At 41.1% G+C, this 27,330-nt stretch overlaps 1 protein-coding gene across 4 annotated transcripts in view; it reads right to left on the bottom strand.

Annotated features, from left to right (window-relative positions):
• ncor1 (nuclear receptor corepressor 1) overlaps positions 1 to 27,330 on the bottom strand; it is a 55,939-nt gene that overhangs the window by 21,869 nt on the left and 6,740 nt on the right. For all 4 annotated transcript variants that reach the window (XM_008301830.1, XM_008301832.1, XM_008301829.1 and 1 more), the window contains exons 3-17: positions 25,969 to 26,063; positions 25,517 to 25,724; positions 24,899 to 25,081; positions 22,515 to 22,628; positions 20,317 to 20,373; positions 20,134 to 20,186; positions 19,440 to 19,506; positions 15,913 to 16,085; positions 13,706 to 13,796; positions 12,678 to 12,856; positions 12,494 to 12,548; positions 12,034 to 12,135; positions 3,537 to 3,667; positions 2,418 to 2,713; positions 67 to 132 (exon numbers count right to left, since the gene is read on the bottom strand). In XM_008301830.1, coding sequence (XP_008300052.1) covers positions 67 to 132; positions 2,418 to 2,713; positions 3,537 to 3,667; positions 12,034 to 12,135; positions 12,494 to 12,548; positions 12,678 to 12,856; positions 13,706 to 13,796; positions 15,913 to 16,085; positions 19,440 to 19,506; positions 20,134 to 20,186; positions 20,317 to 20,373; positions 22,515 to 22,628; positions 24,899 to 25,081; positions 25,517 to 25,724; positions 25,969 to 26,063 — 1,870 coding nt within the window. The remainder of the gene's footprint in view (positions 1 to 66; positions 133 to 2,417; positions 2,714 to 3,536; positions 3,668 to 12,033; positions 12,136 to 12,493; positions 12,549 to 12,677; positions 12,857 to 13,705; positions 13,797 to 15,912; positions 16,086 to 19,439; positions 19,507 to 20,133; positions 20,187 to 20,316; positions 20,374 to 22,514; positions 22,629 to 24,898; positions 25,082 to 25,516; positions 25,725 to 25,968; positions 26,064 to 27,330) is intronic.

Raw genomic sequence — 27,330 nt, forward strand, 5'->3', positions numbered from 1 at the left:
AGCCACGCAGAGAACGAGAGGAAGGACCGAGAGATAAAGCAAGAGAGCAATGAATTAAAACACTACCTTTTTTGGCAACCTCCATCTCCTCCTCGGTCCAGCGAGAAGTTTCTCCGGTTTCACCAGCACCCGCTAAATCACAAAGAAAAGAGACACAGCCCCATCAGCACTGACAGAAGGAAAGAGAGAAAAAATGAGAGAAAGTGAGGGAGGGAGGGAGACAGACAGACAGACAGAGAGAGAGAGAGAGAGAGAGTGACAGTCCTTTCTTCAGCCGTCTCCTTCTCATGGCCACTAATCTAATAATCTGTTTACATTCAGGGGCTGCCGAGACCTGCTCCCTCACTTACACTCTCGCTCTAGCTCACTCTCACTCTCTCATTCTCCCCCCTCTCTCTCTCTCTCTCTCCTCCCATCTCTCTTTCTCTCTCCCCTTGCCCACAGCCCAGAGCAAGCCCTCCTCCTCTCTAATCCACAAGGGGAGGGCTTTGGTCAGCTGATGTAGCGCCAGACAGTGGAGGAGTTGAGAGCGATGCCTCCCTCTTTGGGAAATGGCCTTGGCTAGAGACAAACAGACAGATAGAACAGCCAACCCAAAACCCTCCCACCCCTTCTACTGTGACACTGTGCATCTGACAGACACTGACACACACACACACACACACACACTCTTCCTTCTTGCCTCAGCTTACACGGTTCACCTCCCCCCCAACAAAATTCAGAGAAGTGCACGGTTAGTATGGAGGGGGCTGAATGAACTCTAGCCCACTCTCCTCCATGACACCCACTGAGACTGTGTAAACATTTGGACTAATATAGCTGCAGATGTACCCTTGACATTAAGAGGAGGTCTGCACCCACCCACCTTTAAGATGAAGAGATCAATTCTCACTGTCTAGAAGGCTCCTACCAAAGGTCCCCCAGTCACACAGCCTGTTACATTCACTTAAACAAACGTCTACTACGCCAGGCTTACGTTCTCCCCTGGCAAAATATACGTTACCCCGTGACAGGTTAGGCCCCCGCTAGGGTGGTCATTAATCTGTGGGATATGAATTCTGGCAGGGTGTCCGCCTGCAGTATAGTATCTCAACTGACATAAACAAGCACATACACCCTCCCGCATAACTTCAAACAAGATCAAACCCCCACCGTTGGGCCCCCACTGAATCAGCAGCTTCCTCAACTTGCCTGGCACCATTTCAACTAGGCAAGACTGACAGATAGCTACCCTTTAGCACCTAGTCCACGTACTTCTAAGAAGCACCACAGCTGCAGGGGTTACAACAGAGCAAGCAAACAGTCCCGCACTAAATCCACAGTGTAGTCACTAAGGGAGATTACAGTTGACACACACCTACGTAAACCATGATATGTCCAGAATGCAGAGGGTTTAGGGGATGGACAGACACCGCGGAGGGTTAATTAATCACATTACCGGGCAGACTTTGAATAACACAGACTGTTGAGAGAGGCAGAATTCAACAGACAGCAGGTGGCGGAGGAGCGCAGGACACTTGCGAAGCAGCAAATTAATGACACAGCTTAAAAAACAGCACAACAAGGCTACCGCACGAGGATCTGGATACCTGAAAACCTGAGCTGCCACCGTCAGAGTGACAGAGTAGCGCAAGTGTGGGACTGAGTGCCATGACAACAGCTCAACCAGAGGAGTGTGCTGCTGTGGTGATGGACAGCTTCGTGAGGGGAATGCAGTGCAGCACCAAGTCTGCTTGACACTTGGCAATGAGTACCCGAGCCAAATACCCACTTTTAGGTGATAAACAGCTCATGTAGCCACACATTTTAGGAAAAAATAAGCTAACAGAGCCTAATTCTGACATGTCACCATACCTTGTTAAAGGTGCATTCATGGTACATGTCATGTAATTCTTTCAGCTCATGAGGCAAGAAATGAACAAGCGAGTGACACAGAAATATTCATGAGAGGAAAAGGAAGTATCTTTAAGTCTATTCACAAATGTTGCTGTGTGTTTTCTCGTGTCGTGTTACTGGAATTAAATAACGTATCACATTTAAATGACTTAAAATTGAGCTTGTGCATGGACAAATGGTACACAAACTGAGTGATGACTGTAAAAAAAATACTGCTGGCTGTTTGAATAACTCAACCAAGACGGGACTTCCAAATAAATGAAGTAGCACAGCCATTGAGGCAATATGTAATATTTGATGTCTTGCAAAACATAGCATTACAGCTCATGCAACTTGGATGAGCTCTGCATACTCTTATGCTAATGAACTTCTGTCTGATGCCTCTTTGCTCACATCGTGATAAAATATTGACTCAATATATTGTTAACTCCCTTTTCATTGATTCTGTGTCAGTATGAGTGTTCCTGTTTTGTCAAAACGCCGTTTTAACGGCCTCCAGAGAGCATCCTGAGAGGATTCACCTTTATTAGCATCCATGGAAGCCACCGGAGTCTGGGGTTTTGCAGGCTCCTTCATGGCCTTCTGCGCTGGATCAGATTTAGGGAGTTGCGGAGGATCTGGCAAGGCAGGCTCAGGGGCAGGGGGAGGTGCTTCCTCAGCTGCCACAGATGCAGCCTCATTGGCCATGGAGCGTGTGGTGATCCTTCCCTTACGGCGGCCCTGGCTGTTGGCAGTCTTCCTGCCACGCGGCGTGTTTTGCTCCTTTCCGTCCTCGTCCTCCCCACCGTCACACTTGTCTTTGTCCTTGCCAATGTCCCTGTGGTTTTAGGCAGGGAAACACAGCTTTTAGCTGGTGGTACAGCAAATATCTACTCCCTTTTGACTCAGCAATAACAGGCTCTTTCTGAAATGTGTTCTTTTCCTCCAGGACTGAGCACAAGAACAGCATATTAGAGATTGTGCACACTCAAGCTCGACAAACATGTTCACAAGTTGATTGTGTGTCAGAACAGACACAACTATACCCCTCTTCAAAGTCTTTTCTAGAGTATGACCGTGCATAACTCCTCTAAGGGCTTGGCGAAGTGAAATCCTCAATGCACAATTTCTGATGTTCGCTAACTATTTTATGAGACACGATACCAATCAAAAAACAGGATTTGCATTCTGTTTGTCACAGAGTTATAACTCAAGACTAAATGAATGTTACAGCTTCTGTAAGAATAAAATCAGCTTCTATGCCAGTAAAGATAAATGGGGATTCTTTATTTATGTGTTCATTATTTTATTATCATTTGATGTCACCAGGTTAAGTCCAAGATGGATTTCTTTATAAACAGAGCAAGCTACAGTCACTGTTGAAAAAATGATGTTGATGTATAGAGCTGTAACTGAAGTAGGTCACCGGATGTCAAAGGTGAATTGTTTGTAATGTTTTAGCGTTCAAATACCAGCACATAAAAATGGCGACAATTAATTGAAAAAAATGAAATTCAACATAATGCATGTAACTAAGACACTCTTTCTCCGAAATAATCACAGTGAACAGATCAAACACTGACACCAAGCAGAGGGGAGCTTTGCCTGCAGGGCCTAATGGACTGGAGTGGCACCAGGACAAACAACTATTCATAACTCACCTAGAATCCTCCTTTTCATCTTTCTCTTCCTCGTCCTTCTTTTCCTCGTCCTCTTTTTTCTCTGACTTCTCAGATTTGTCCTCTTCGTTCTTGTCGTCTGACTTGTCTTCTTGTGAGGGACGTGTTATTTGCTGAAGGCAAAAAAAAACAAAGTTTAGTTTTTTCCTTCTTGAAACATTAAGAAAAAAATGTGTAGAGTAGTAAGAGAGATTTCAGTTGCTAAGTTAGTATAAATCAAAAACACAAAGCAGTCAGTCAAATCAGTTCATTTTATCAATGCTTTGATTGAGAGGGAACCAACAAAATGAAGAAACCTAAAGTGTGGACAATCAACCCCTAGTAAGACTAAAAGACAGACGCTCATTATGAACTTCATACCAAACTTGACAGATAAAAAGGTGAAGAGTTGAAAGTACAAAAACATGGTCTTAGTATTTATAAGAGGCTCAAGGTGGAGTTCACATCGATATCACTACCTGGACAACCAGATTTAAAAACATCATTTGTATGTGAAGTTTAAAAACAGGCCCGACCGAGTGATTGAGGACAGAGCAACATTCTTTATCATCACTGCTGGCGCGGTTCACCACAGAATGCTTCCTCCTGCCTGTTCCATGAAAGCACTGTGCTGGAACAAGTCTGGTTATGCCAAGCCAAACATCCCATGCTGGTACCAGATAGGGCCAAGGAATGTGCTTCACTCGATGGTAAAGGCAAAAGATATGGAGGGAGAAAAAGACGAGGAAGGCAGGGGTACACGATAGAAAGAAAAAAAAAAAAGCACCGACATCTATCTCGGCTATCTGTTTTACGACGACGAGTCTGGCTGCCTCATCGTACAATACAGTCTGATGCAGAAATGCTTAAAAATTCTATAACGCAATAAGCAACTGTGACAGCAGTGGGATGGAGTCGGCTTTAGCTGCTCTTGGACAGTAGCTGTTTTTAAGTCTGCATCTCTGATTTGCAGAATTACTGGCTGCCCTAGCCAGCTCTAACCAGAGCCAGCCAATAATCAGAGGGATTTTGCATTGGAATGGAGCAGCATGACCAGCAAAATCAAATCAGTAGTGCAGGAGCTAAAAGAAAGCGGCATTTGACGCAATCCTCAAGTGTGCCCGATACACCCGATTAGCCTATTCAGCGTATTCCCTTAAATGAACTGTACACAAAAGTGGAAAATTTCAGTCATGCTTGATGCCATTGCCGTTAGCTGCTTATTTGTCAAAACTGCTTACAAGCTACTTTTCCATTCACTTAAAGACCAGGGGCCATGCCAGAACTTCCAACTGATGATGCCATCTAAACAATTATTCCATGTAAAACTTGCACAGAAATGTCCATGTAACGATATTTTGGCAGTGATGATGCGGCTCCACTGTTCAGTTGTTTAAGGAAAACCCCACACATTCAGAGCTTCGATTGTAAGTGGATGGATGCAGAGAGGACCACGTCAAACTTGGATTGGGACTGAAAACGCTTGACTCATTTCCTGCCTGCAGTGTTCTGCAAAGCATGTTTCTGGCACGGGCCAGTCCAGAGACCTTTTTTTGCCGAGTTATTCTCCCCATACATGTCCTTCAGTGAGATGCTGTTCTGGTTGGGTCAGGGAGCGCTCGTGTTTGCTTTGGAGGTGGTCAGAGAGCCGTGGCATTCCTGCCTCTTCTCCCACACTGCGTAAAGAGCCTCCACACAGATGTTCTCCAAAAGTCAATGTAGCCCTGTGGTTCTGTGGTTCTTCAATGTTTTCAAATGAAGCTCTTTCCTGACCTGTCCTGAATATTTTAAGAGTTTTAATTTCTGCCCTCTTTTGCTGATTCACAAGTCCTATTTGATTCAGGAAATGACAGAGCCACAAGTCAATCTTCCTTTTCCTACCACAGAACTTCAGCCACCAGAGGAATCTCTCACTTATGCTTCAAGCAAACAGGAAATACAAAAAAAAAATCACTTCAATACTACGCATCACGTTCATCTTTACAATTATTTAGTTATCGATATCACAGAATGACACAAATCCTTGGAAATAAAATCTCCTAAAAAGAGCTGCCAAAGGAATCTCATAAAAAAAGAGGAAACAACTGCTTTAGATTTGATATGAAATGCTACACACAGCAACAGTTATTCCTGAGTGATTAAGTTGGAATAATTAGCTGTCAAAATGAATGAAGGAGACAAAAGCCTAAAAAAAAAAAAAAAAATGAAAAAAAAAAATCAAGCATTGGCTATGGTTACCATGGTTACTGGGAGCTCTACAAACAAACCAATGAAATCTACTCGACTGCTGAACTTTTTTTTTTTTGCCAGATATTGAGAAAGATGGTCTAAAATAAAATTCTGCTAATGTGGAGTAAAGGACAGACAAGTGCAAAGAGCAACAAAGATTTACTCATCTTGCATGTGTGATGCTACAGAGACCAACCTGAAAATAATAAAGGTTGATTTAAAAACAACAACAACAACAAAACTGATAGGCAGCACGTGGGCTTGTGTCCATTCCATTTTATAGAAGTTTTACTTTACCAGAAGAAGAATATCCTGATAAATGAGATGAGATTAAACTCCACACTGGATGACTACATATATATATATATATATATGAGATTAAACTCCACACTGGATGACTACATATATATATATATATAAGTGTATTTGACAGTGTCAGAGTGCGACCACTTGTCAAGGTAAAAATAAATCAAACAGTAAATCATAAATAATAAACTGGTTTGATCATTGAAATACAATATAAGGGCATGATGGTGAACCAGCACTCCACGACAACTGTAACTTTAAGCTGTGTGAATCGTTGGATAAAACTAATTATGCCAAGTTAAATAGCATCATTTCAAACTGGAATTAAGAGTTTTTCACGTCCCACCGTGAAGCTCTGCAAAGTTACCAGACTCAACGTGAAAACTGCACTGCAATAAATGATCACTGCAGGAGTTTATCGTGTCTAATGTAGATGACTATCATGATAAAAACTAGGACGATAATAAAGAAATAAACACAACACTACACTGCAGCTGGTCCTAACTGGGCCCGCGCATACGTAAACATTGCCAAAGCTGCATAAAAACAAACGCTATTATGTTGAAAATGTTCCTTCTGCTGCAAAAAAAAAAAAAACTACCGTTGGAACAAAACAACATGAGCAACAAGAATCTGACACGACCAAGGAGTAAAGTCGTAAATTCTACTTTCACGACCAATGAAGTGGTTGCAGACGCAAGGGGGTGTAGCCTGCGTAAGCTTCCACAGGAGTGTACACTGCCAGTTCCAAACTGATGCCTATTGTTGTTTTTTAAGTGCTTACAAGCAAAGTAAAAAATATTAACTTAGATCAGCGTCACAGAAAATAAGGTTCAGCTGACACGGGGGACAGTTTGTTTGAAGTGAATTTGCTCAAGAAATGTTCCAAATCTGTTGTTGTGTCAAATGCTTAATACACGCTGCACTATTAAATATGGCAATAATTTATACATTTTCTCATGTCATCATGGAGGAAATTAGCTCCTCTGCAGTATAAATATATGCACAGGACCACAAAGCCTAAACCTGACTGTTAAATTAAAAACCATGCCTGCACATGTCCTAGAAAAACTACCTTAAAATAGCCGAGTTTGACTGCCTACATGCCTCAAGTAAATATGTAGGCTAAAAAACAAACTGCTCGAGCGACAGAAGAGCAAAAAAAAAAAAAAAATACGACAGATGAAAACAAGAAGATATAGCATGAGAAATAAACTCAGTGCGTGTGGTGTCAACTACAAAGTGCAAACTCTGGTTTCAAAGCAACATACCTGCAAGCTCATTTGCTGGTCATAAAAACCCTTTCCTCTGCTGTGAGCCACAGCTTACTGGTGTTGCAAATGTGAATTTACCCTCCAGTACTTCCATAGCGGTGGTAACGGTAGCAGTAGAGGGGCTGGACAGCACCATAGTAGAGCTCCTTAGAAGGGCTGCCGGGCCACGGCACCGCCGCACATATTCCGGGAAAGCGTGTCATCAGGCCGCTTAAGCCGCCCAAAGAATTGTCCATCTCACATGCACGCACTAATCTATGCAGGGTCACTCAAGGTAATCCCTGCCGAGCACTCCTCTTTGATTGGCACTCACAGCAGCACAGTGAGTTTTTTGGGCCTGTCAGATGGCTGGGCCGTACCAACTCAGCTGATTCAGAGAGGGGTGAATTTCTCTTTCTCTCACTCTCTCAGAAGAACAGAGGAGAAAGGAAATGGAAAACGAAAAAAAAAAAAAAACAGCACACACTCAGCGGATAAGCTGCCAGCGCTGACTGTCTCGCTGAGGCTTTTTTCACTGTTTCACTCACTCGCCCTACATTCCGCTGCTCTTGCTGTTGCTCACTCTGTCCTTTTCCTTCCCGCTCTAATGACTCACTCTGCTCACTCCAACTGCAGTTGTTAAGGCACACCAGTAGCTTGGAAATCCACTACATCCTGATGTGCACTCCAAATGGCAGAGAAAAAAAAAAAAAAAAGCACTCACCACATTCTTGACAACCACAAGATGTTTTGGAAAAAGCACTGGAGCCATTTAAGCAACGGCCTTGAATCTCATGAAGATGACAGAGACACCACTTACACCGCTTCTCTACATCGGAAGTGACAGCCCATGGAAAACCTATGTTTTCAAGGCACATTAAAGTTTAAAAACAATACTGTAGGAACCAACTTTAGGGACCATGAAAATGTTCAGCAGCACATAAAACCTGGAACTGGATCTCGTGTGAACAAACTAGCTTTCATCTGCGTTCAACAATCTGTTCAATATTCTATTTTATTTGCATGTGAAGGAAGTATACGTCAACAAATGTTTAGTTTAGCTGATTATCAGTTTAGATATATGGCATTTGTTTTGGATTAGTACCAATTGTTTACTGATTTCCAATAAGTTAATTTAACAATGTGCAATTCTGGCTCAGACGCAGCCGCCTCTCTTCATCTGTCATCATCCCTTTGTGGTCTTAAGCAATAATCCGCCCACAGCACTATCTGATTGGTTATGCATCACAAGTAGCAGCCAATGAACACTTGAGAATATATGTAGAAAAGCTTTTTCTTCTCCCCCCAACATTAGCACGTACATAAATGAAGGCATTTCAACAAAGCGTCGTGTTGGAGTTTGTGTTACTCAAAATTTTTTGTTGAGAATTTTTACATTTTATTTTAATTGTTAACGTGTATTAGTTCAAAATATCGGTTGCTGTTCTCCAAGATTATTAATAACTGGCACCGGCTTTGAAAAAAACCATATTAGCCGGGCACTACGTTTGAGAGCAACAGTCTCTGGGATTATCTGAGATAAGGTGCCTAATGGTTTAACTTTCAAGAAAGGACATTTGCGTGACCTCTTTCAAACAAAGACTACACTGTTTTGCAAATACAGATAAAGCAACCCTGATGCTGCGTCAGTCGCACGCAACGACAAAGTCAACTCGTTTCATATTATGCTGGTTGTGCATGGTCGTAACGCTGTAAATGTAAAAAAAAAAAAATCAGGAATAAGGCACCGTATCAAATGACAGTGTGCATGATGGAAACAGAGATAGTACTATGACAAGTATTTTCTTCAGTCAGCTGTTATGAGCACAGACGTTGCCAACACAGAAAGACATTTCTCCGCACTTACTTGGCATTCTGTGTGACAGAAAAGGACAAGTCATCTCTCAACTGCTGGCAGGTCCGTAGTCAGAATAGCAGAAATGTTAAAAGGCTCACTATAGGTAGATTATCCATAAGGATATCGTACCAGTTCCTAAGTAAAGTAAGAGAAAAAACATTTTTGTGTACAAGTTGTAATCATGAACTCTTGTGCCCTCCACCTCCTCCTATGTAAAGAAACGGTCTACAACCAACCCATTGTGTTGCACAGTTGATGTACTCAACAGAGACAGAACGTCCTGTACATGGACTGTGGCTTCGGTGAAGTAGGGAAAAGCCCAGTAAGGAGAGAGAAGAAGAAAAAAAAAAAAGTCCACCGTAATTAATAAAATCAATATTTAATGTCAGCCAGCACAGGGTTAGGGAATGGCGTACCATTTTAACCCACTGACCCCAAAACTGGGTGGTGGGTTGGAAAGGAATGTTTAAAAAAACAAATAAATAAAAACACGGAAAGTCCACCATTTATCAGAGCCAGAAGCTATAAAACAGGATGAATTGTCAGACTTTTCAGCTTCTCAATAGTCCTTAAACTGATCATCTGTCACGTCCCTATCCACCAGAAAAATCAACCAAATTCAAGCTTGAACTGTGACATTTCATCCAAATCAATTCATTCTAAATGTCTCATTTAAACAGTAATCAGATACTGTAAACATCTAAAAACTCTGCATTCATGCCTAGAAGTACACTGCAGGCTGTGTAGATAGAAGACAAGCATGGATTCAAAATGTAGTGTCACTATTTTTACCTCGTATTTGGAAACACGTGTGGACACTTGGAAAGATGTTGTGCATATTGATTCAAGGGTTTTTGTTTATTTGTTTGTTTTTAAACAAGTAAAGAAATTTAACTTATCTTTTAAAAAAGATACAGGGCATTATGACATAATGCACAGGAGACGTATTTGAATTTTCTCTGCTTTCAGCCATAGCTGTAGTGTTTCAATAGAGGTAAATTAAATAGCGTGTCCACAGTGAGTAAAAATATGACAAGAGCAAAAGACACCTAGCAGTGCAGTGACAACAAATCAGTAAATCCCAAAACAAAAATCTGTGTGTAAGAACATATCTGTATATCCATCACTTTGGAGTCTACAGAGTTCACATTCCAGCTCTGACAGTGATTGCACACTGAGGCTCCAGTTTATCTCTGTGCTCGATACCGGGACAAGTACATGTTTCTAGAGCCACATGAAGCACAGATAACAGCAGCATCGTGTCTGAAATGATTTAAGCTTCTCCTTTAACATTATTCAAAGTGCAGGGAATTACTCGATATCGCTGCATCACAGTTCCGGTTTTGCTCCCTTTTCTTGTGTATTTGTTGTAGTAATAAATATGTGAACACACACAGCCTGGGTTTCTAACTTGGAGTGTGCCTCTAACTATTAATCTACAGGTTCTATTTTTCTATTAATTGAGTGTTGGGTTTGATAAAATAAAAGTAGCTGATGCCTACAAGTGCAATAAAAAAAACACACAAAACAAGACACTTTAGACAACAAGAACAGCAGCTGATTGATTTTCTACCCATCAAATAATCTGTTTATTTTCTCTGTTCTTATTTTTTAAAAACTGGAAACAATACTGATGACAGTCTCCGGCCTTTAGACCGTGTGATCACTGTTACACACCTGCTCACTACACTGTTGGTACATTAATAATGAAGACTTTGCTGCTACTTTCCTCTCTACGGTGTGACTGTTTCAGAACATCTCGAACCGATTTTGTCAGTTTCAGCTCCACAGCAGGAGTGGATTCAACTAATTCAACTTTCATCAGGGTAAAAGCTTTTCCGAATGATAATTTACTGGGAGAAACAGTGTCAGGTTTCTTAAGCCTGGAAAACATTTTCCAGAATGTCCAAACCCCAAACTATTCATATAATTAAAAGCTCAGTTTAATTTATATTTGTCTGAAAGGGTGAAGTATACGTATTGTATCTTTAGCAGATCGTCTTCATCTTCCTTTGGACGACTCAACAGACAAGAATGTCAAACTGTCGCCACGTCACCATGATCCAACTGTTGCTCGCTAATAGTTTAAGAAAAGGTGGAAGGAGCTGGATCTAACCCATGAATAGTGCCAGTGAGGTAGAACCTTAGCCCGTCTTGTGGCCCATATGTGATATATGTAGTAGGTTTACATGCGTCACACACAAAATGTGCCGTCAGACTGATGAGACATGCAACAGACGTAGCCAGAAAGTTATCCAAACCAAATGCTGCTAACTCGGCAAGTCAAAAAACCCACACCTCACAGTCAACCGCCAGCCTACTTTCAATTGCAAACTCCTGTTATGTACTAAAGTTCCTCTATGAAGTTTGGTCAGATCTATCACCTGAGGCACACCAGGGATGGCAGCGTTGCAGGCGCCAAAGCCGATAGTGGCCGCTCTAGACAATGCTTGAGATTCTACCAGATGCACCACAGCAGGAGCAGCTCTCCACTATTTTTGAAGGAAGCCGCATGAAGCCACACAGAGCAGACTGAGGCAGCAGGAAGTCAGACACGAGAACACTACAGAGTATCTGGTCAGTTTTCTTAATAAAACAACCTGTGCAGACTCCCAGGTGTATCACATCATTACACAAAAGGAATAACTGGTGGCACCGGAAAATAAACTGTTTAACTACGTAGTCCACTTACAACAATCACAGAAGATAGTCAAATCAGCAAGCCGTATGGAGGACAGAACAAAACCACGTCACAGATTCCTCCAGTGGAATCCAGGGATAAAACCCCAGACACAAATGTTATTGAGACAAAGCATCTTGTCAGCCACACTAGTAACAAACTGTTTGGATTTACCTGGTTCCTTCCTCTCCTCCTTCCATAGTTCCGCCTCACCAGCGTCTTATAGTTGTGGTTCTTTTTGGTTAAGTAGTAGTACAGGACACAGTCGGCAACACACTGAAACAAGAAACCACAACACAATAAAGCACTTGCTCGTTTCTTTTATTCGGTATATTATTATCAAGATGTGATAAGACGAGCCTTCCTGTACACAGTCAGTGAACAATTGTTTTATGAACCCAGAGAGTGAAGATCAATATTTTTTTATGAACAAATAACTTGGACACATTAGATCTGAATGGGGAGTTTTTAAAAGGGTTTTATGACAAATGCTAAATGCCTAAATACTTAATTACATCTGGTCAGCTCAACTTCAAGGCCTTGAATGGTATATTCCCAAATGATATCAATGACATGACATCCGGCCATATGCAACTAAAAAGGGCTGAGATGTGACAACACACGCTGCAGTTACCTTTCTCTCGAGATACGAGGCGATCAGGCCAAAGTTCTTGGGGTGCTGGACAAACCTGCAAAGACAATCCAGGCATTACTCATGTGGCAAAACCATAATACATGGCGGCGTAAGAGCAAGCCAGCATTACAGTCAATAAACCAGTACACGGTGTGATCGTGGCAACAGAACTAAACCGACTCACTTCTCCTTAAAGATCTCCTTTTCGTGTTCAGTCCAAACATTCATGAACTGCCGGGACTTGTACACCTTCATCGGGTCATCCATCAGGCCGTTCATGTTGATGAACTTCACTCGTCTCTGCTCGGAGTCGTACATCATGGGAGGGATGACTGACAGCTGTCTCATCTGTTTCTCATTGTTCTGTGGCACATGGACAACGGCTGTTTAGTCCAACACAGTCCCTCTTGTTCAATCTGCCTTCTACCTACTTACACAAATCCGCTAACAGCATCTGTGGCTTCGATTACATATTTTATTATACAGACTATATACTTTATATTCAAGATGACGTAGTAAGAGAAATGCTGATGGCCTCTCTCCCTCTTGAAAAACCCAAATTTCTATTTCTACTGTCATTTAGGTATGGAGTTTCATATCTACACTGTAATAGGGTTTTTCCACTAACCCAAGTTTGCCCACTTTCTCTGTGCCAGACCATGATGACATGTGTTTCCACAGCACCCTCACAGCAGGGGATAGCAGCGCTGCTTTAGGCCTGCTAGTGCCTAATCTGTGCTGGAGAGTTTGAGAGAAGTATCTTAAAATTCTCCCCGTTTTAGGCTCTCAGTACTTTAGAGGCTTCTAACTAATTCTCTGCGGTTTGGAGTTCAGCCTTATTATACTGTTTATTCATTTCTTAGTCTATATCAGAGCTGTACAAAGTTATTGCTGTTGCTAACTTAACTTTTCTTAGCTAACTTCTAACTAACTTCAGACCAAAAGGTTTCTACTGGCCAACCAACAAGCTACTTTTACTGTTAAGAAGTTGTAGATATTGTATTACTTTATTGCGGAGTTAGAGGCGCTTCATTAGCGGTTCAACTGAACTAGTTCACATTTCAGTGCAGTGTAGCGGAAAACCACTTAAAAAAAAAAGCGAGCACAGCTGGACTGATCACAGCTGTTCATGACACAAATACACTCAACTAAACTCCCTAACAGCTGTAAAACCTTATTAAACTTTTAACATGACTTGCAGTCAGCACCCACCTCCTGCTCAGAAAGGCCATCGATGATTTCAGAAATTTCATGCTCGCTTCTTGCAATTGTTGCAGAGAGGCCTGTTCCTCTTTGTCCGACCCTGAGGATAACAAGGGACATGTTAAGGTTCAATTATATTTCTACAAATTCCATTCAGCATCCATGACTAGTTGTTTCAGGAGCCACTGGTTTACACGAGCAACAGGAAACAAGGTCTGGAACTTCTAAAGTTTTGATAACAAACAAAAGCTTTTCACCAATTATCAATTCAGGAAACATTCTCCATAACATTCTCCAGTGCTTTTTATTTACATAGTACTTTTATACTTTTCTTTTAAATACATTTTATTTAGAATTTCTTAGATCTAGATGTCTATATTTATGGCCTGTCTTGCTATTGTTGTGTACCACAGCTTCCTTCATCACACCACATTTCTCGTGTGTGTGAGCTCACTTGGCAATAAAAAGCTTTCTGATTTTGATAACCAACTATTACTTGCTTTCTCCTTCATAGTCCAGTAGTCTGCATAAAAAGTGTTGACATGAAACCTCTTGGATATTTCGATGAAAGTACAAATCCTCAGCGCCAGCAATAACCAGATGCTGGACCCTGACCCCGTCTCCCACCCTTCCCAGAGGCTCCCAGAGAGCCAGTGTCTCTGCTCAAAGTATGCCACCGCACACCACCTAGTGTCCTCCATTTAGCTGATAGCTGAACAGACATCTTAAAAATGAAGGAGACAAATAGAACGCCTTGGTGGCTACAGCTGTTGGCAACATTCATAGAGATTTCCAGTGAGGATGATTTCACTGTCATGCGTCCATCTTTGATCTCATCCAACAACCAGCGGATCCTTCGCTGTTTAAACTAAACGTGTTTACTTGAGTCCTGCGCTGTGATGGCAAAATCTACTGAGAAAGGCCACCACTACGGGCTACTACAACTATTAGCAGAACTGCTTTCATGTAATTTAAGCTTCCATACAGACACGTAAGAAGCTAAAGTATTTCAATTCTTTAGTGATACACAACTTCAGGCTTCAATCACAGTGCTTAGCTTTGGTAAAGTGAGCTTCCATCTCAATCACCAGGATTAAACAGAAACTGCGCTCTGTGTTTACCTTCAGCATTACATGTATTTGTCCCTAACTGTCTGGACAGTCCAGTGTGAGACGTCCCGCAGTATAACAAACTAGTAAGGTTGGCCATGAAAGCTGGGAAAACACTCTGTATGAATTTGGTGTGATGTGTTAACTCGTGCCAAACGTTCTGATTGCCAGAATCTGCAACTTCTCTACTCATACTGCACAAGTTAATCAACTGGCCTCCATGTGGAGCTCAAACTGAATGCAAGTATTAAGTTCTGCTTTGTGTAGTCCAGCTACTCTTCTTATAAAGTTTATTCAAACAAGATAGTTGTGTCCTCCATGCTGACAAAAGAGAAAGGCAGTGTTACATTATGCAGTTTTTAAAATTGAATCTGGCTCCAACTGTGAATTTAAGTTAATTATTAATATGTTATTGTCTTAATGGACATTTTTTATTTGATGTATTTTATACATTAAAGGAAAAAAACAACAAGCTTTATTTATCATTTCTTCTAGACAACATGCCAGATGAGTCTCTTAACTGTTGAAACTAAGAATGCAGTCATTTTTTACTGCTGCAGCAAAAGCAAACTGAGCTATGACTTGTTTTTTTCTTCTTTTTCTATTTTGTCTCAGAAAGTCAAAATAAACGTGATTTTTTCTGAGTGAGTGAACCTGATATGTTCATGTGACATGACACATGGAGCCACTGCAAGCAAGTCAAACTTTAAAAACAAAGTTAATCTCCTTTGCTCAAACCACGTATGCGTCTGTAGGGGAACTGAATCAATTCACCTTCTTTTCAGAAATTTTAAAAACAAGAAATTTAAGCTGTTTAAATAAGTGAAGCTTGGTTAACAAAAAAAAATGAAAGTCATCCTTCAAAAATTTTATAGACCATTAAATTCTTTGATTAACGAATGAAAGGCAGGCAAATCAAGAAAGGTAGTAATTAGTTTTAGTCAGCCCCAGGCTGAAACGTTTACTTTTCCAAAAACAATGTGCACGACTATAACTGTAGAATTTAACAGTGTGCCTCTGAACCATGAACCGATGCTATCCAAGCGAAAATTGTGCCACCACTCGATTATGTAACCGCTTCGACCGATCACTGGTAAATACTGTTACCTCTGGAAACGCTCCTGCTGCTCTCTCTGTTTGCGGATCTCAGGGAACTGTCTTTCGTAGTACTCCCGTGTCCTGCTCTCCTTGGCTTTGCGTCTGGGGTTGTTCTCCATTCGCTCCACTTTCTTCTCCCACGCTTCCATCAGCTGGTCATAGCGCTGACAGATCTTCTGTTCCTGTGTACACGGGATGAAAAGCACACAGGTGTATCAGGAGTGGGTGTCTGCTACTACAGGCCAAAAGGACTTCTTGCCAGCACAGCGAGCCAGATGATCCACAAGGAATAAAGCTGTGGATATCATGAGGGTGCTGAATCAGACTATTGATTATTATGATAGTTAAATAATCTATCGATAGTTGAAATCAATTAAAATTATAAATGGCACAACTTCTCAAAGCGTCTTATGTAGCTACCAGCTTTTACATTTTGGTGAGGTTGTTTTAGACATGTGCTAATGTACAATGAAGTTCCTTGTTTTGGACCTTTGCACACACACACACATACACATATATATGTTATTTATGCTGCTACAACATTTTTCAAACCCTGCTTTTTTTATATTTTGCCTAAAGACAGACAGAGTCCAGTTCTTGTCATGTTCACTGTACTAAAGAGAAAAAAGAAATTAAAAGAAGATGTGTTTCTATTGTTGGGGTGAATTCATGGAATAATGCAAATATAAACATACGATTGAGTAATTCGCTCTTGAGCTTCAAAAGAATGGTTCACAATGCTATTTTTTTTCTCCCTCTCTCTCTCTTTTGTCTCTCGTATTTTTTTCTCTCTTATTTTGGTGAGGGCAGCTTAAAATGATGAGCACTTAGGATGGGCATATATAAGCATTTTGCTTCTGCCTGTGCCTTTTCAGTCACTATGTTGTTTGTACTGTATGATTTGTTTATATTTTTGTATTGTAAGATGACTGAATGAATGCATTCAATTCAAATTCAAAATTCAGTTCTTCTGTCCTGAGATCAGCAGTAAACTTGGTCCACTTGCAGCTTATGTCTCCAGACTATCAAGGTGGTCCGTGGCTTTTATATAATCTCGTACAGATGGCGTGCTGCAAACCTTTTACATCAGGTAGCGACACACACACATCACTGTAGTAAGCTGAAATGTCCGAGCATTCAGAGTCGACACGAAAAATAAATGCAATGATGTCACCAACTAATTGACATCTAAATTTAGTCAGTAATTTTAATCGACCATGTCGATCATTCATTTAACCCCTTGTGCTGACATTTGCAAATCTCTGAGGACATTCTGTCCTCTGCCATCACACAGTGTTCTGTAACCACTGTGTGCAACTGTGAGAGGCTAAAATGGCATTACCTTCTGTTGCTACAACGTTAGCCCATTTTATGGCACTTAAAATGAAGGACATTTTAAGAACATATTCTCATACAGTGTCCTAAAAAAAAAAGCTGTTCCTGCATTAGAAGTATTTATATGCAGGCTTGTGATCAAACAATGGCTGGTGCTCAGTTTGTAGGTGGAATAGCAAATGCAATATGTTGCTACATCACTGAGGAGATGGAGGCAAAACAGATGCAAATAATGGAAACTAAAAAAAAAAAAGTCTCACCATCAGGCTACCTAGCAACAATAGCCAAGACATTATTCTGTAGGTGAGCGTGAACGTATCGGTGCACGTTTTATCTGACCCGCCACTGAAATCTGTGTTGCAGTTTATCTTTCAAAGTGAACAAAACAAAAGTAAACACGACGACAGACGGTCTGAAGTGAGAGCAGAAGAGTTGAGAGAGTACACGCAGTTCAGGAACTGGTGTTTGTTGTGGGTGTGTGTGTGTGTGTGTGCCTTTGACATTGCTTAATTCACTGTCCTGAACCACACACAGTTTGTTCTGATGCAACTATTCTGTTCACAAATAGCTTCCAAATGCTCACTGACATTTTTTTTGCAGAACCTCACTTTGTCATCAGCACATAGAGACACTGTTTGTTTGTTCTGCTGTATCAGAAGAACTAAAAAACTAAATATTTTCCAAAAGTATAAGAGTTAAAATCTTTATTGAAGATATAGGAGGACCGTCGAGAGGACAATACAGCCTCATTTCCACTCTCTGCAGCGAGGGACAAACAATTCACCTTCCTCTTGGCATGAGGCCATGTGCACTCTGCTATTGTTCAGAGTCCAAAAGGTCTGTCTGACTCTGGCAGGAACAGCCACAGAAAGGTGGGACTCACTGGGCCATTGCAATACAAAAAAGAGCCAAGTATTTCAACATGGGGTGATTCTGAAATATTTAAATATCTGGTCACTGATAAGAAAGTCGGAGGTCTGGCCAGCGATTACTCAGATCTATTCTTTGATGTGACAATATTTATTATTCTACGACATATAAAAGCGGTTTTGGCTCACACAAGACGTCTGAACAAACAGGGGAAACTGAGGCGTTTCCTGTTCTCTAAATACATCAGTACATTATTTTTATTGCCCATGCTAGCGGGGTAGTTCGAGGGATGACAATTTGGCCGGTTCACAACTTTGGCTGGGATTAAAACATCTTAGCAGCTTGTCTTCAAAGTTTCAACAACTTAACTTTCACCATCAGGCCAAAATCTGAATTGGTGCAATTCTCTGGTTTATGACAAAACACCTGCAAAGCTCATGACAACCCCACAGTCTTCAGCTTTATCACTTATTTTGCTGCAAATAAGTAAACTCAATAAAACGCAATACCTGCCAAACATCAACATGTTAGCATGCAGGTGTCAGCCTTTTGCAAAAGTCCTCCAGTGCCAAAGTGCATCCTGCATAATTTTTCTTTTTTCTTTCAGTATTTACAGCAGCTGCTCTGAAAGTAGAAGCTGCTGCATGCAGTATGCATACAACTCTATTTTATCATGATATTGTGGTTGAAACTTTGACTGTCTTGCTTGTGTATTCTTCACACTCTGTAATGTGAAATGAGCTGTTATATGTGTGTGCACTCCTGGTGGCCCAAGGTTGTTTATACTCGTGAGATGTAACAGAATTGCGCAAAAGTTGTGTGTCAGAATGGCTACAAAAACATCCTGTCTAACATCCAACCCTATGTAGGAGGACATCCTGGTTATTTCAGTATACTACATTTGACATGCTATGCATTAGGACGTAGCAAAAAAAAAAAACAGGCTTTTATTTTCTGAACAGAGCATCTCATGTGTAATGTTAAAACCATTTCCTCTCTGTGTGTGTGTGTCGGACTCAGCAACGCATTGTGTTGTGTTTTCCTTTTGCATTTTAATTGTAAAAAAATAAACGTGAAAACCAGGAAAAATGCTGTTTGTTTATTTTGTGCCACATGTCAGACTGTGTCAATATTGTGTAGCTTTAGGTAAACAAGGAAGATACCGTGTAATTAAAGTTCTCCCAAACATTTATCCCGGTCGGCTGAGGTCATCTGAGCACGGCCACTTATGACACTGACTAACGAGATAAGGGCTGCTAACGTTGTGTCCGTAACATTAAAACACAAACCTAGAACATGCGTCTTGCTTTTCTGACAGCAGGAACACTTACCCTTTGTTTACGCGCATGGTTCCTCCTCTTAAAAAACAAAATCAGCTTCTTCCTCATGACTTGGTTGCTGAAATAGAACGACACTTATTTAGTGAACATGAAGCTGGTACAAGAATACATCTGAAAATTCAATTCGTTTTGCATTCCAGCATCCCACCAACAGAACACCAGTGTTTATTTGCACTGTGACAGGTATGAAATACTGGGAAGTGGGAACTCCTCTGTTTGCACATGATGGCGGCTATGGGGAAAGAATAGTGACGCGCTGACCCTGGGAGTGTGGTCTGTACAGCAGATTCACACAGAAGCGGTCCCCGACCCGACTCCTGATAAAAGGTCGAGCCAGATGGGCTGCTCTCATTGTACACACTGATAACAGTTGGGTCCTAGACGACACGGCCTTCAACTCCCCAACACAACCTACTTTAAACACACCTAATGCAGACACACACACACACATGCGGTGTTTCACTTCCTTTCGTCAGTTTCCTTAGTGTCAGTAGGGCAACTCAATTGGGTGACTAAGCAATCAGATAAGACAGAATTATCAGCTGGGTTTATCTTGCTGAGGTCAGAATCACCTGCAGCACTTTCCTTAGCTGGTTCGTATCAGGGTAGTGTAGTAAGCATCATGTCTGCAGCACGGTCAGCAGATATTTATGAATACACTTATGGAATAAATGCAGATACTCACGTCTTGATGTTGTCATGGTACACCTTTGTGTCTGATGGCTGGTTGTACAGAGGCTGAGAAAAAGAAACATCCGATCAGGAACATGTAGCGGATTAATCATTAGCTTTTAGGAAAGCAGTAAGCATTATTTCTTCCTCAAAGCTCATGTCAGGACAAAAAAACATTAACTATTAAATTACATACCAGCTCAACCTTGGGACCAAGTCCTTCCAGTATTTTATGAGCCTCTTCAGCCTTTTTCTAGAAAGACAGGGTTGATAAGTTAACAAAACATTACCGACATCAAACATCAACACTGTATCTAAAGATCAATATTACATGTGGGTCAATATTGATTTTCAAACATGATGTTTTACTTTTATGAGACATTTTTATTAGCACAGCATGAAAGGGAAGCCTCCAATAAATCACGTAATGTGACCATGTCTGGATTGAAATGACCATTTTTACAGAAATTTAAATTTTCCAGGAATGTTACTGAATGAAAAAAAAAATTCACAAATGTCATAAACTTTTTATATAACTTTAAGACTTTAAAAAATTATGTAACGGATGCTTGTTGGATTGTTTTAGATTGTTTCAATTTCCTCTCAAAATCTTCACACACTGATAAAAATCAATAAGCAAGCAGCTGCGTCTGCCTGAAAGGAGCAACACACGATAGGAGAAATTAATTTTCAATGTTCCCACTGCAGCATAATTAACAGGGCTGGCAAGATAGTTGTTTTGGATCTCTGTGCTGTCAGCTTATTCAAGATCATCAGAAACATACTGACTAACTCTTCATGTTAACATTCCACAAGCCCCCATCTACACACTGAGACAAACAACCACAGCTGCCAGACTGGATGCGATGCACAGAGCTGGAGCAGCTTTACAGCCTAAAGGGTTAATGGTTGACTGAGAAGGAAGGCGTGCCTCAGCGCTCTCCTACCACAACACTGTCTGACAGACATGAACTGCAGTGACCTCCATAAACACACCCTCACTCGTTGCCCTGTTGTTCAGCTGAAATACAGATAATGAGGCCAGGGTTTTCCCTACCATAGAAAGTGTTTTGCAGAGCACCTTAAGCCAAATGAACTTAAAAAGGCATTTAAACGACATGAGAATTATTCTAAAAGCAACAGTGGGAGTTCTGTGTGGGGCCAAAAACAACAGAAGAGGTGGCTTGATCTCAAATAAAAAAGGGAGCTGGCAGCAGGAATGCCAATCAATAATCAGTGTTTGGATGAACGCTGGTGTGATTGCTGTGTGACACAGACCTCTGGGTTTAGGCTAAGTGTCTTTGTTCTAGTCTGGCTCACAGCTGCTAACTAGTGTTTACTGTTGGTACCAACTGCAGTGATCTGGAGAGACACCATCAGAAGGTTGCATGAAGCAGCTCTTTATTTCCTTTTCTGCAGTATGAACGTGGTCCAGATCATTTGGATGGCTGTGATACTGAAACATGGGCTCATATACACTTTATGGTAGACTACAGTAACTTCATCATTCTTTATGCACTTCACAGTGGCTGCAGCTATGTGCTGTAACGTTACCTTGCACACACTTGCAACAGACTAAAAGTCCCCCACTTCCCACAACAAGAGGCACACTGGACCTATTTCACATGCAGGTTACCCACGAGGCCATCGTTCAAAAGAGGAAGTCTCGGAAGGTAACAAATAACTTCTACTAATTTAATGCTAATGTTATGTAACAGGCTACTTTTGCTAGCAACTGAAATGAACACAAACACAATTCAGGAACTGTTAGGACCCGTCCAGTTTTACTCCACAAATAGTGGCCAATCCCCATATAGTTCCATTATATCTAAAGATTTTACTTAAATAAATAGACTTTTGATCTCAAGTACAGAAAGTGTTGCTAGCTGTCTTTCATAAATATGGTAAGAACAATGGTTAAAATCAATCAGAAAAATGTAGGATAACTTGAAATTTTCCTGGAATAATTTATTTGTTACTTAACTCTGCACTTCACATTAAGTTAAATGTAGTCGTACTTTACTTTTTCAAAAATTACAAACATCTGACAGATACTGCAGAAGAAACATGCCTACTTTCTCCTACTGCTGTTTTTAAAACATCAATAATGTAAAACCAAAAAGCACAAGAGCCCACTCCTACAGACAATCCACTTGAATATTATTTCTGAAACATTGCTATGTCGAATCTCATTATAAGACAGAGGTGGGGAATACTTATACATAAAATTAGAATCAAAAGTAAGCTCAGAAATGGCTAAAAGTGATCAGCGAACAGATGATGTTAGAGATATTTTTTTTTTAAATGGCTACAATTTGTTTACAGCACAAATCAAATAACCACAGATTAATGCTTGTTGTGTGGGTGTTTTGGTGTTTGCAGCGGATAACTAACCCGGTTTTCATCGTAGATGATCTGGACTATGCTGCGGTGCTTGTGCTCCACTGGGGGAGGGGTCACTGGCTTTTCTGGCTCCACTGGCTTCGCTGCTTCCTCTTCAAGTTGTTGCTAAGAGACAACATTAACACATGAAATTTTGACCAACAGAACATAAGAAAGGCACACAGATAAAATATGATAAGCCTCGTGTCTTCTATACATGTTCCAGTCCTGTGTAGTTTTCATCTGTATTCATTATCATACTGAACAAACAGCAGAAAACACAAAAACATGTGCTCTGCGTTGCTCTGATCCTTGCTTCTGATATCTGAGGCCAGTGCAAGTATTATCAGATTATTCTCTGCAGGCTTGTTCAAGTATGACATTTTTTAACGGACGGCTTCTGCCACTTGGGGCCACGCTGATGATGACAGACAAGCTAATCTGGCAAGTGTTTGGTAGGTCAGTGTTTGCAAGTTAAAGGTTATGTAAACTGCCAGGTTACAGGGACAAGATTAGGAGTTCCTGAAATACCTCAAATAAACACTTCGATCCCTGGAAATCTTTGGAAAAGGCAGACAGAAAAACTAAGAGATATTCTCTCTCAGCAAAGATGAGCTTAGATTCCTTTCTAATGAGACCGCATTCCAGAAAAGATAGCAGGAGAAAGACAGCCACGGAGATAAAAATCAAGCCAATCCAAACAGGAAGATGAGCTGATGAAAAAACAAACCTGGAGTTCTAGATATTGATGACAGATGATGGGCACATAATTGTTCAGCTATAGATCTATAAAAGCATCTTGTAGACCAGCTGAATTGCTTTTATGTGGACGTGTCCAGTGGTAAGTTCAACCTAGAGTTCTTAGTGCTGATTAAAACTCCCCACTGGGAAGAAAAGCTTGCTCATAGGAGAAGGTTAATCAGTGCAGAGTAGAACCTATTATTTACACCAGAGAGACTGAAAAGTGCATTTCTTCAAAAGGGAAAGAGATGCAAAGAGTTAACTATGAGCTACATTTTGCCAGAGCTGGGATGGCTGATAACAAAAAAAACAAGTTATCATATTTGTCACCTTAACCTGTCTGCTCTGGCTTCATGTATTTAGTATATTTAATCAGCGTCCATCACTTTATTCTCTAAATACTCCTATTTAAGTTGTAGCTGATTCAACTATCACTATCAATAATTGGAATAAAAAACACACACTTAAACAACATTATGCCTCCTTCTGAAGACCCAAAGGCAACGTGAGTAGTACCTGAAATGTCAGGTACAGCCACTGTCGAAGCTGCTCGTTGGAATGTGATTAAAGCCCCTTTTTCCAGACAGGCATTCCTTTCTGTTAATCTGACAGCATCTGAAAATGTCAGCTTTATGTCTGAATGAGCAGCCTGCTCACTTTCCCCCTAAAAGTTGCAACGGAAATCTTACTAGGTCAGATCCATCAAGATTTCCGTATCACTTTCAACACATCACAAATCTAAACTGCAAGCAGTAGCATTAACAGATAGGTACGCAGATTCACCAAGAACCATGGGTTTGGTCGTGTTCTAGGCTATATGTAGTTATGGGAATCCATCTACGTGCAGAATAGTTGGCTACTACTGCAAATATCCTGCTGCAAGACTGTGAAACCCAAAAATCTCTTTACTAAAGAAACTTAAAATGACGGAAATGGATCAGACTTTTACATAAACTGACAGCTCTGACAGACCTCAAGGCTCAACCAGAGACTCTGCGCTATCCAGCAAATAGTTCAGTTGTAGCTTGTAAACTGTGACAGCTTAAATGTCCGAAGACAAGAAAAGCACACAATGACATCTGGTGCTACTGACCGATCCTGTCCCCTGTTTTGCTAAGCTTGCTATAAGGTTTAGCCCGTACAGCCTATGGTCTAATCTTTTGTTTTTTAGGGGCTTTAACCTTCATGTAGGCGACTGCCCAAGTTTGCACATGTGACAAACATCATGTGAGCACTGTGGTTCTCCATCACTATAGTGGGTGTGACTGAAAAAGCTCCAAGGGATGTTACTGTAAGACGGACCTATGGCTAAATGACAGAGAACCGTCACTTTAAGAGACTATTGAAGCCAGCAATGTTATGTGGTGCATGTCTGAAAATTGTGTAATACACTAAACACAAACCACCAACAAAGCATTTAAAACTTCTATAATGATGGCCTAAAATTACATCATTTCATAAATGCAGTAAACCATTTCAGTGTGAGGTTTAGCAGCCCCTGAACGCTGTTCTAAAATGACTGTCACCCAAGTCTCTCTGTGGTTGCTGCATATTAAAATAGCATCTAAAAACATTACTTGTGCCAGCTTGTCTTACACAACATCCATTGTGTTTGAAGTACATTCAAAGACAAAAAGCTTAGCGGGGTAACCAACCTGCTTTTTCTTCAGCTTGAAAATCTGCTGCTCCACTTTAGCAATCTCTCTGTCCACACGGTCCATACTCTGGATCAGCTCCTCCTTGGATAGTTTGGAAGGAGACGTGTCCTGCTCTTCCCCCATGTGCAGTGAAGGTCCTCCTGGGGACTGGGACTCCACTTTGACAGTGAACTGTGACTCCTGGGAGAAAACAAGGCTCATGAAGGTTTCATTCCAAAATCAGTTTTGTTTTTACAAAATTTGTACAGACTGAAAAAAGCAAACAGTCAGTAAGGTGGTGCACAAAGACCTTACCTGTCAGATGAAACTGTTCTATCGGTTTGTTTGTACCATTCTATCTATTTATGTCACTGAGGACAGGATGAATTAAGCAGCTCTCAGGTCAAAAGGACCACAAATGTCATCCTCCAAGATGACAAAGTTGAATCAACATCCCTATCCTCCAGTAAAATCTACCTTTATGACAGGAGGCCTGCAATAACACAAGAACCCTGCAGTAAATCTTACCTTCGTTTTTCACTTGGTAGATAAACCGGCCACTGAGCACAGATACGGTGAGCTACAAAGGTAAGGGTAAGGTGTTTGGAAAGGAAGGTTAGAAGAAACATGTCCCACCTTTTTGACCTCCACAGTGGCTCTTAGGCTGTCCTGTACAGTATGAGGCATGGGCAGAATAATACCCCCTGCAGTGGAAGGGGTGCGGGTGATATGAGCCTCAGCAACAGTCTCCATGCGAGGGCGTTTAGCCTCCAAGGCCTCATGCTCAGGCTGGGCTGTGACGGAGTGAAACTGCTGTTCGTAATTATGGCGTCTCTCTGGAGGCCTGAAGAACAAAAGTAAACATTACATTTACAGATCTATTATAAGCTGATTGTCAAAATATACGATTCTATGAGTGGAATCTGAGGAGGTCCGCGCCAAGAGTGCAAGAAAACAACGAGTGCAGAATGAGAACCTAATTTAAAATATGAAAGAATTTAAAGACCCCTGATCTGGATGGCACGTATGAGAAACAGATCTGGCAGATATTTAGGCAGCAGGCCAGGTATTAAAAATGAAGCCGTTACCTTTCGGTTCCAGGGTGGAATTCAGACAGTAAAGATGGTCTCCTGCGACCCTGTGGATCCTGCATGTGAGCCCGATAGTCTGGGACGGTGAAATCCTGAGGGGAAGAGGAAGACAACCACAAACAACTTGATGAAGCTATCCGATCAGGGTCTTGACGGTATGAAAGAGGGGACATGTGGGTGTAAAGCACGGGGTGGTTTGCTCACCATAGAAGGACACAAAAAATACACCATCATAAATTCCTGCAAAGCTACAACTGTATCAGAGCACTTCACAGATGAAATCGTGTTTACAGAGAGACAAAGTCCTGTCTACACGGATGACAAAATCCTCTGATGCAACATATATTCCCTTCGTTTTAATCAATACGACTGTCCACACTGGCTGTTTCATTCACACTTTACACACATAGCTGTGACCTGAAGCATCCTGTTTGGCATCAAGGCTGTCTGAGGGGCAACCGGTCGCCTAAGGGCTTATTGCACTGACCATTAAATTGAAGGTTTATAGTTCGAGTCCGGCCAGGGACCTTTGTTGCACGTCACCCCCCTCCTCTACACACACACAACCACACACACACACACACACACACTCCAACCCCACCCACCTCATTTCCTGTATGCTTTCTGCTGTACTTAATCTAATAAAAGCAAGGTTCCCAAATGAACTCAACTGCAACTCCGAGAAGACGACATGGTCACAATTTCAGCATTTGGAGGTTTATTTCTAAACATTATGAGCTGGATAGCTTTGCTTGTTTGTTAAAATAAAAAAGGTTCACACATTTAACATCAAGTGCAGGAGGACACATCCAACCACATCATCTTTATGACTCTGTCTACCAGAAAAATGAAAGAAAAAACACAACAACACATATGTTAAAGCACACTGGAACAAGTTCTGGCCCAAAGTGGGGCAAGACTTCTCCCCTCTTTAAAACATGTTAGAGTCAATGCCCAATGGAATTACTAAAACCAGCAGCAATGCTCCTATCTGGCAAACTAAAAGGAATTTTGTTGATGTTAAGCAAATGGATTAAAACCTTTTTAATAGTCCAAGGCTTTTATCCAAAAACTGTTGGGGTAAATGTTATCAGCACAGTGTGACCGCCAAACAAACCTGAACAAGCCAATGCAGTTACAGGAAACATTATCAAATTCCAGTTTAGTCCCAGATTTAAGCAAACAATCCAAATGCTCAGAAATGCCCTGCTGACAACTTTCTGTGAAATTAAGCTTCTCAGAAGTATGTCATCCAAAATGTTTAATGAACATTATCCAGTATTCACAAACAATCAAATTAATGCACAACTGTAACATGTGCTGGAATTAAATACTATACAAACCGAAGAGAGCTGCACA

The sequence above is a fragment of the Stegastes partitus genome, unplaced genomic scaffold, assembly GCF_000690725.1.
Source record: "Stegastes partitus isolate 25-593 unplaced genomic scaffold, Stegastes_partitus-1.0.2 Scaffold1720, whole genome shotgun sequence".
NCBI classification, from domain to species: domain Eukaryota; kingdom Metazoa; phylum Chordata; class Actinopteri; family Pomacentridae; genus Stegastes; species Stegastes partitus.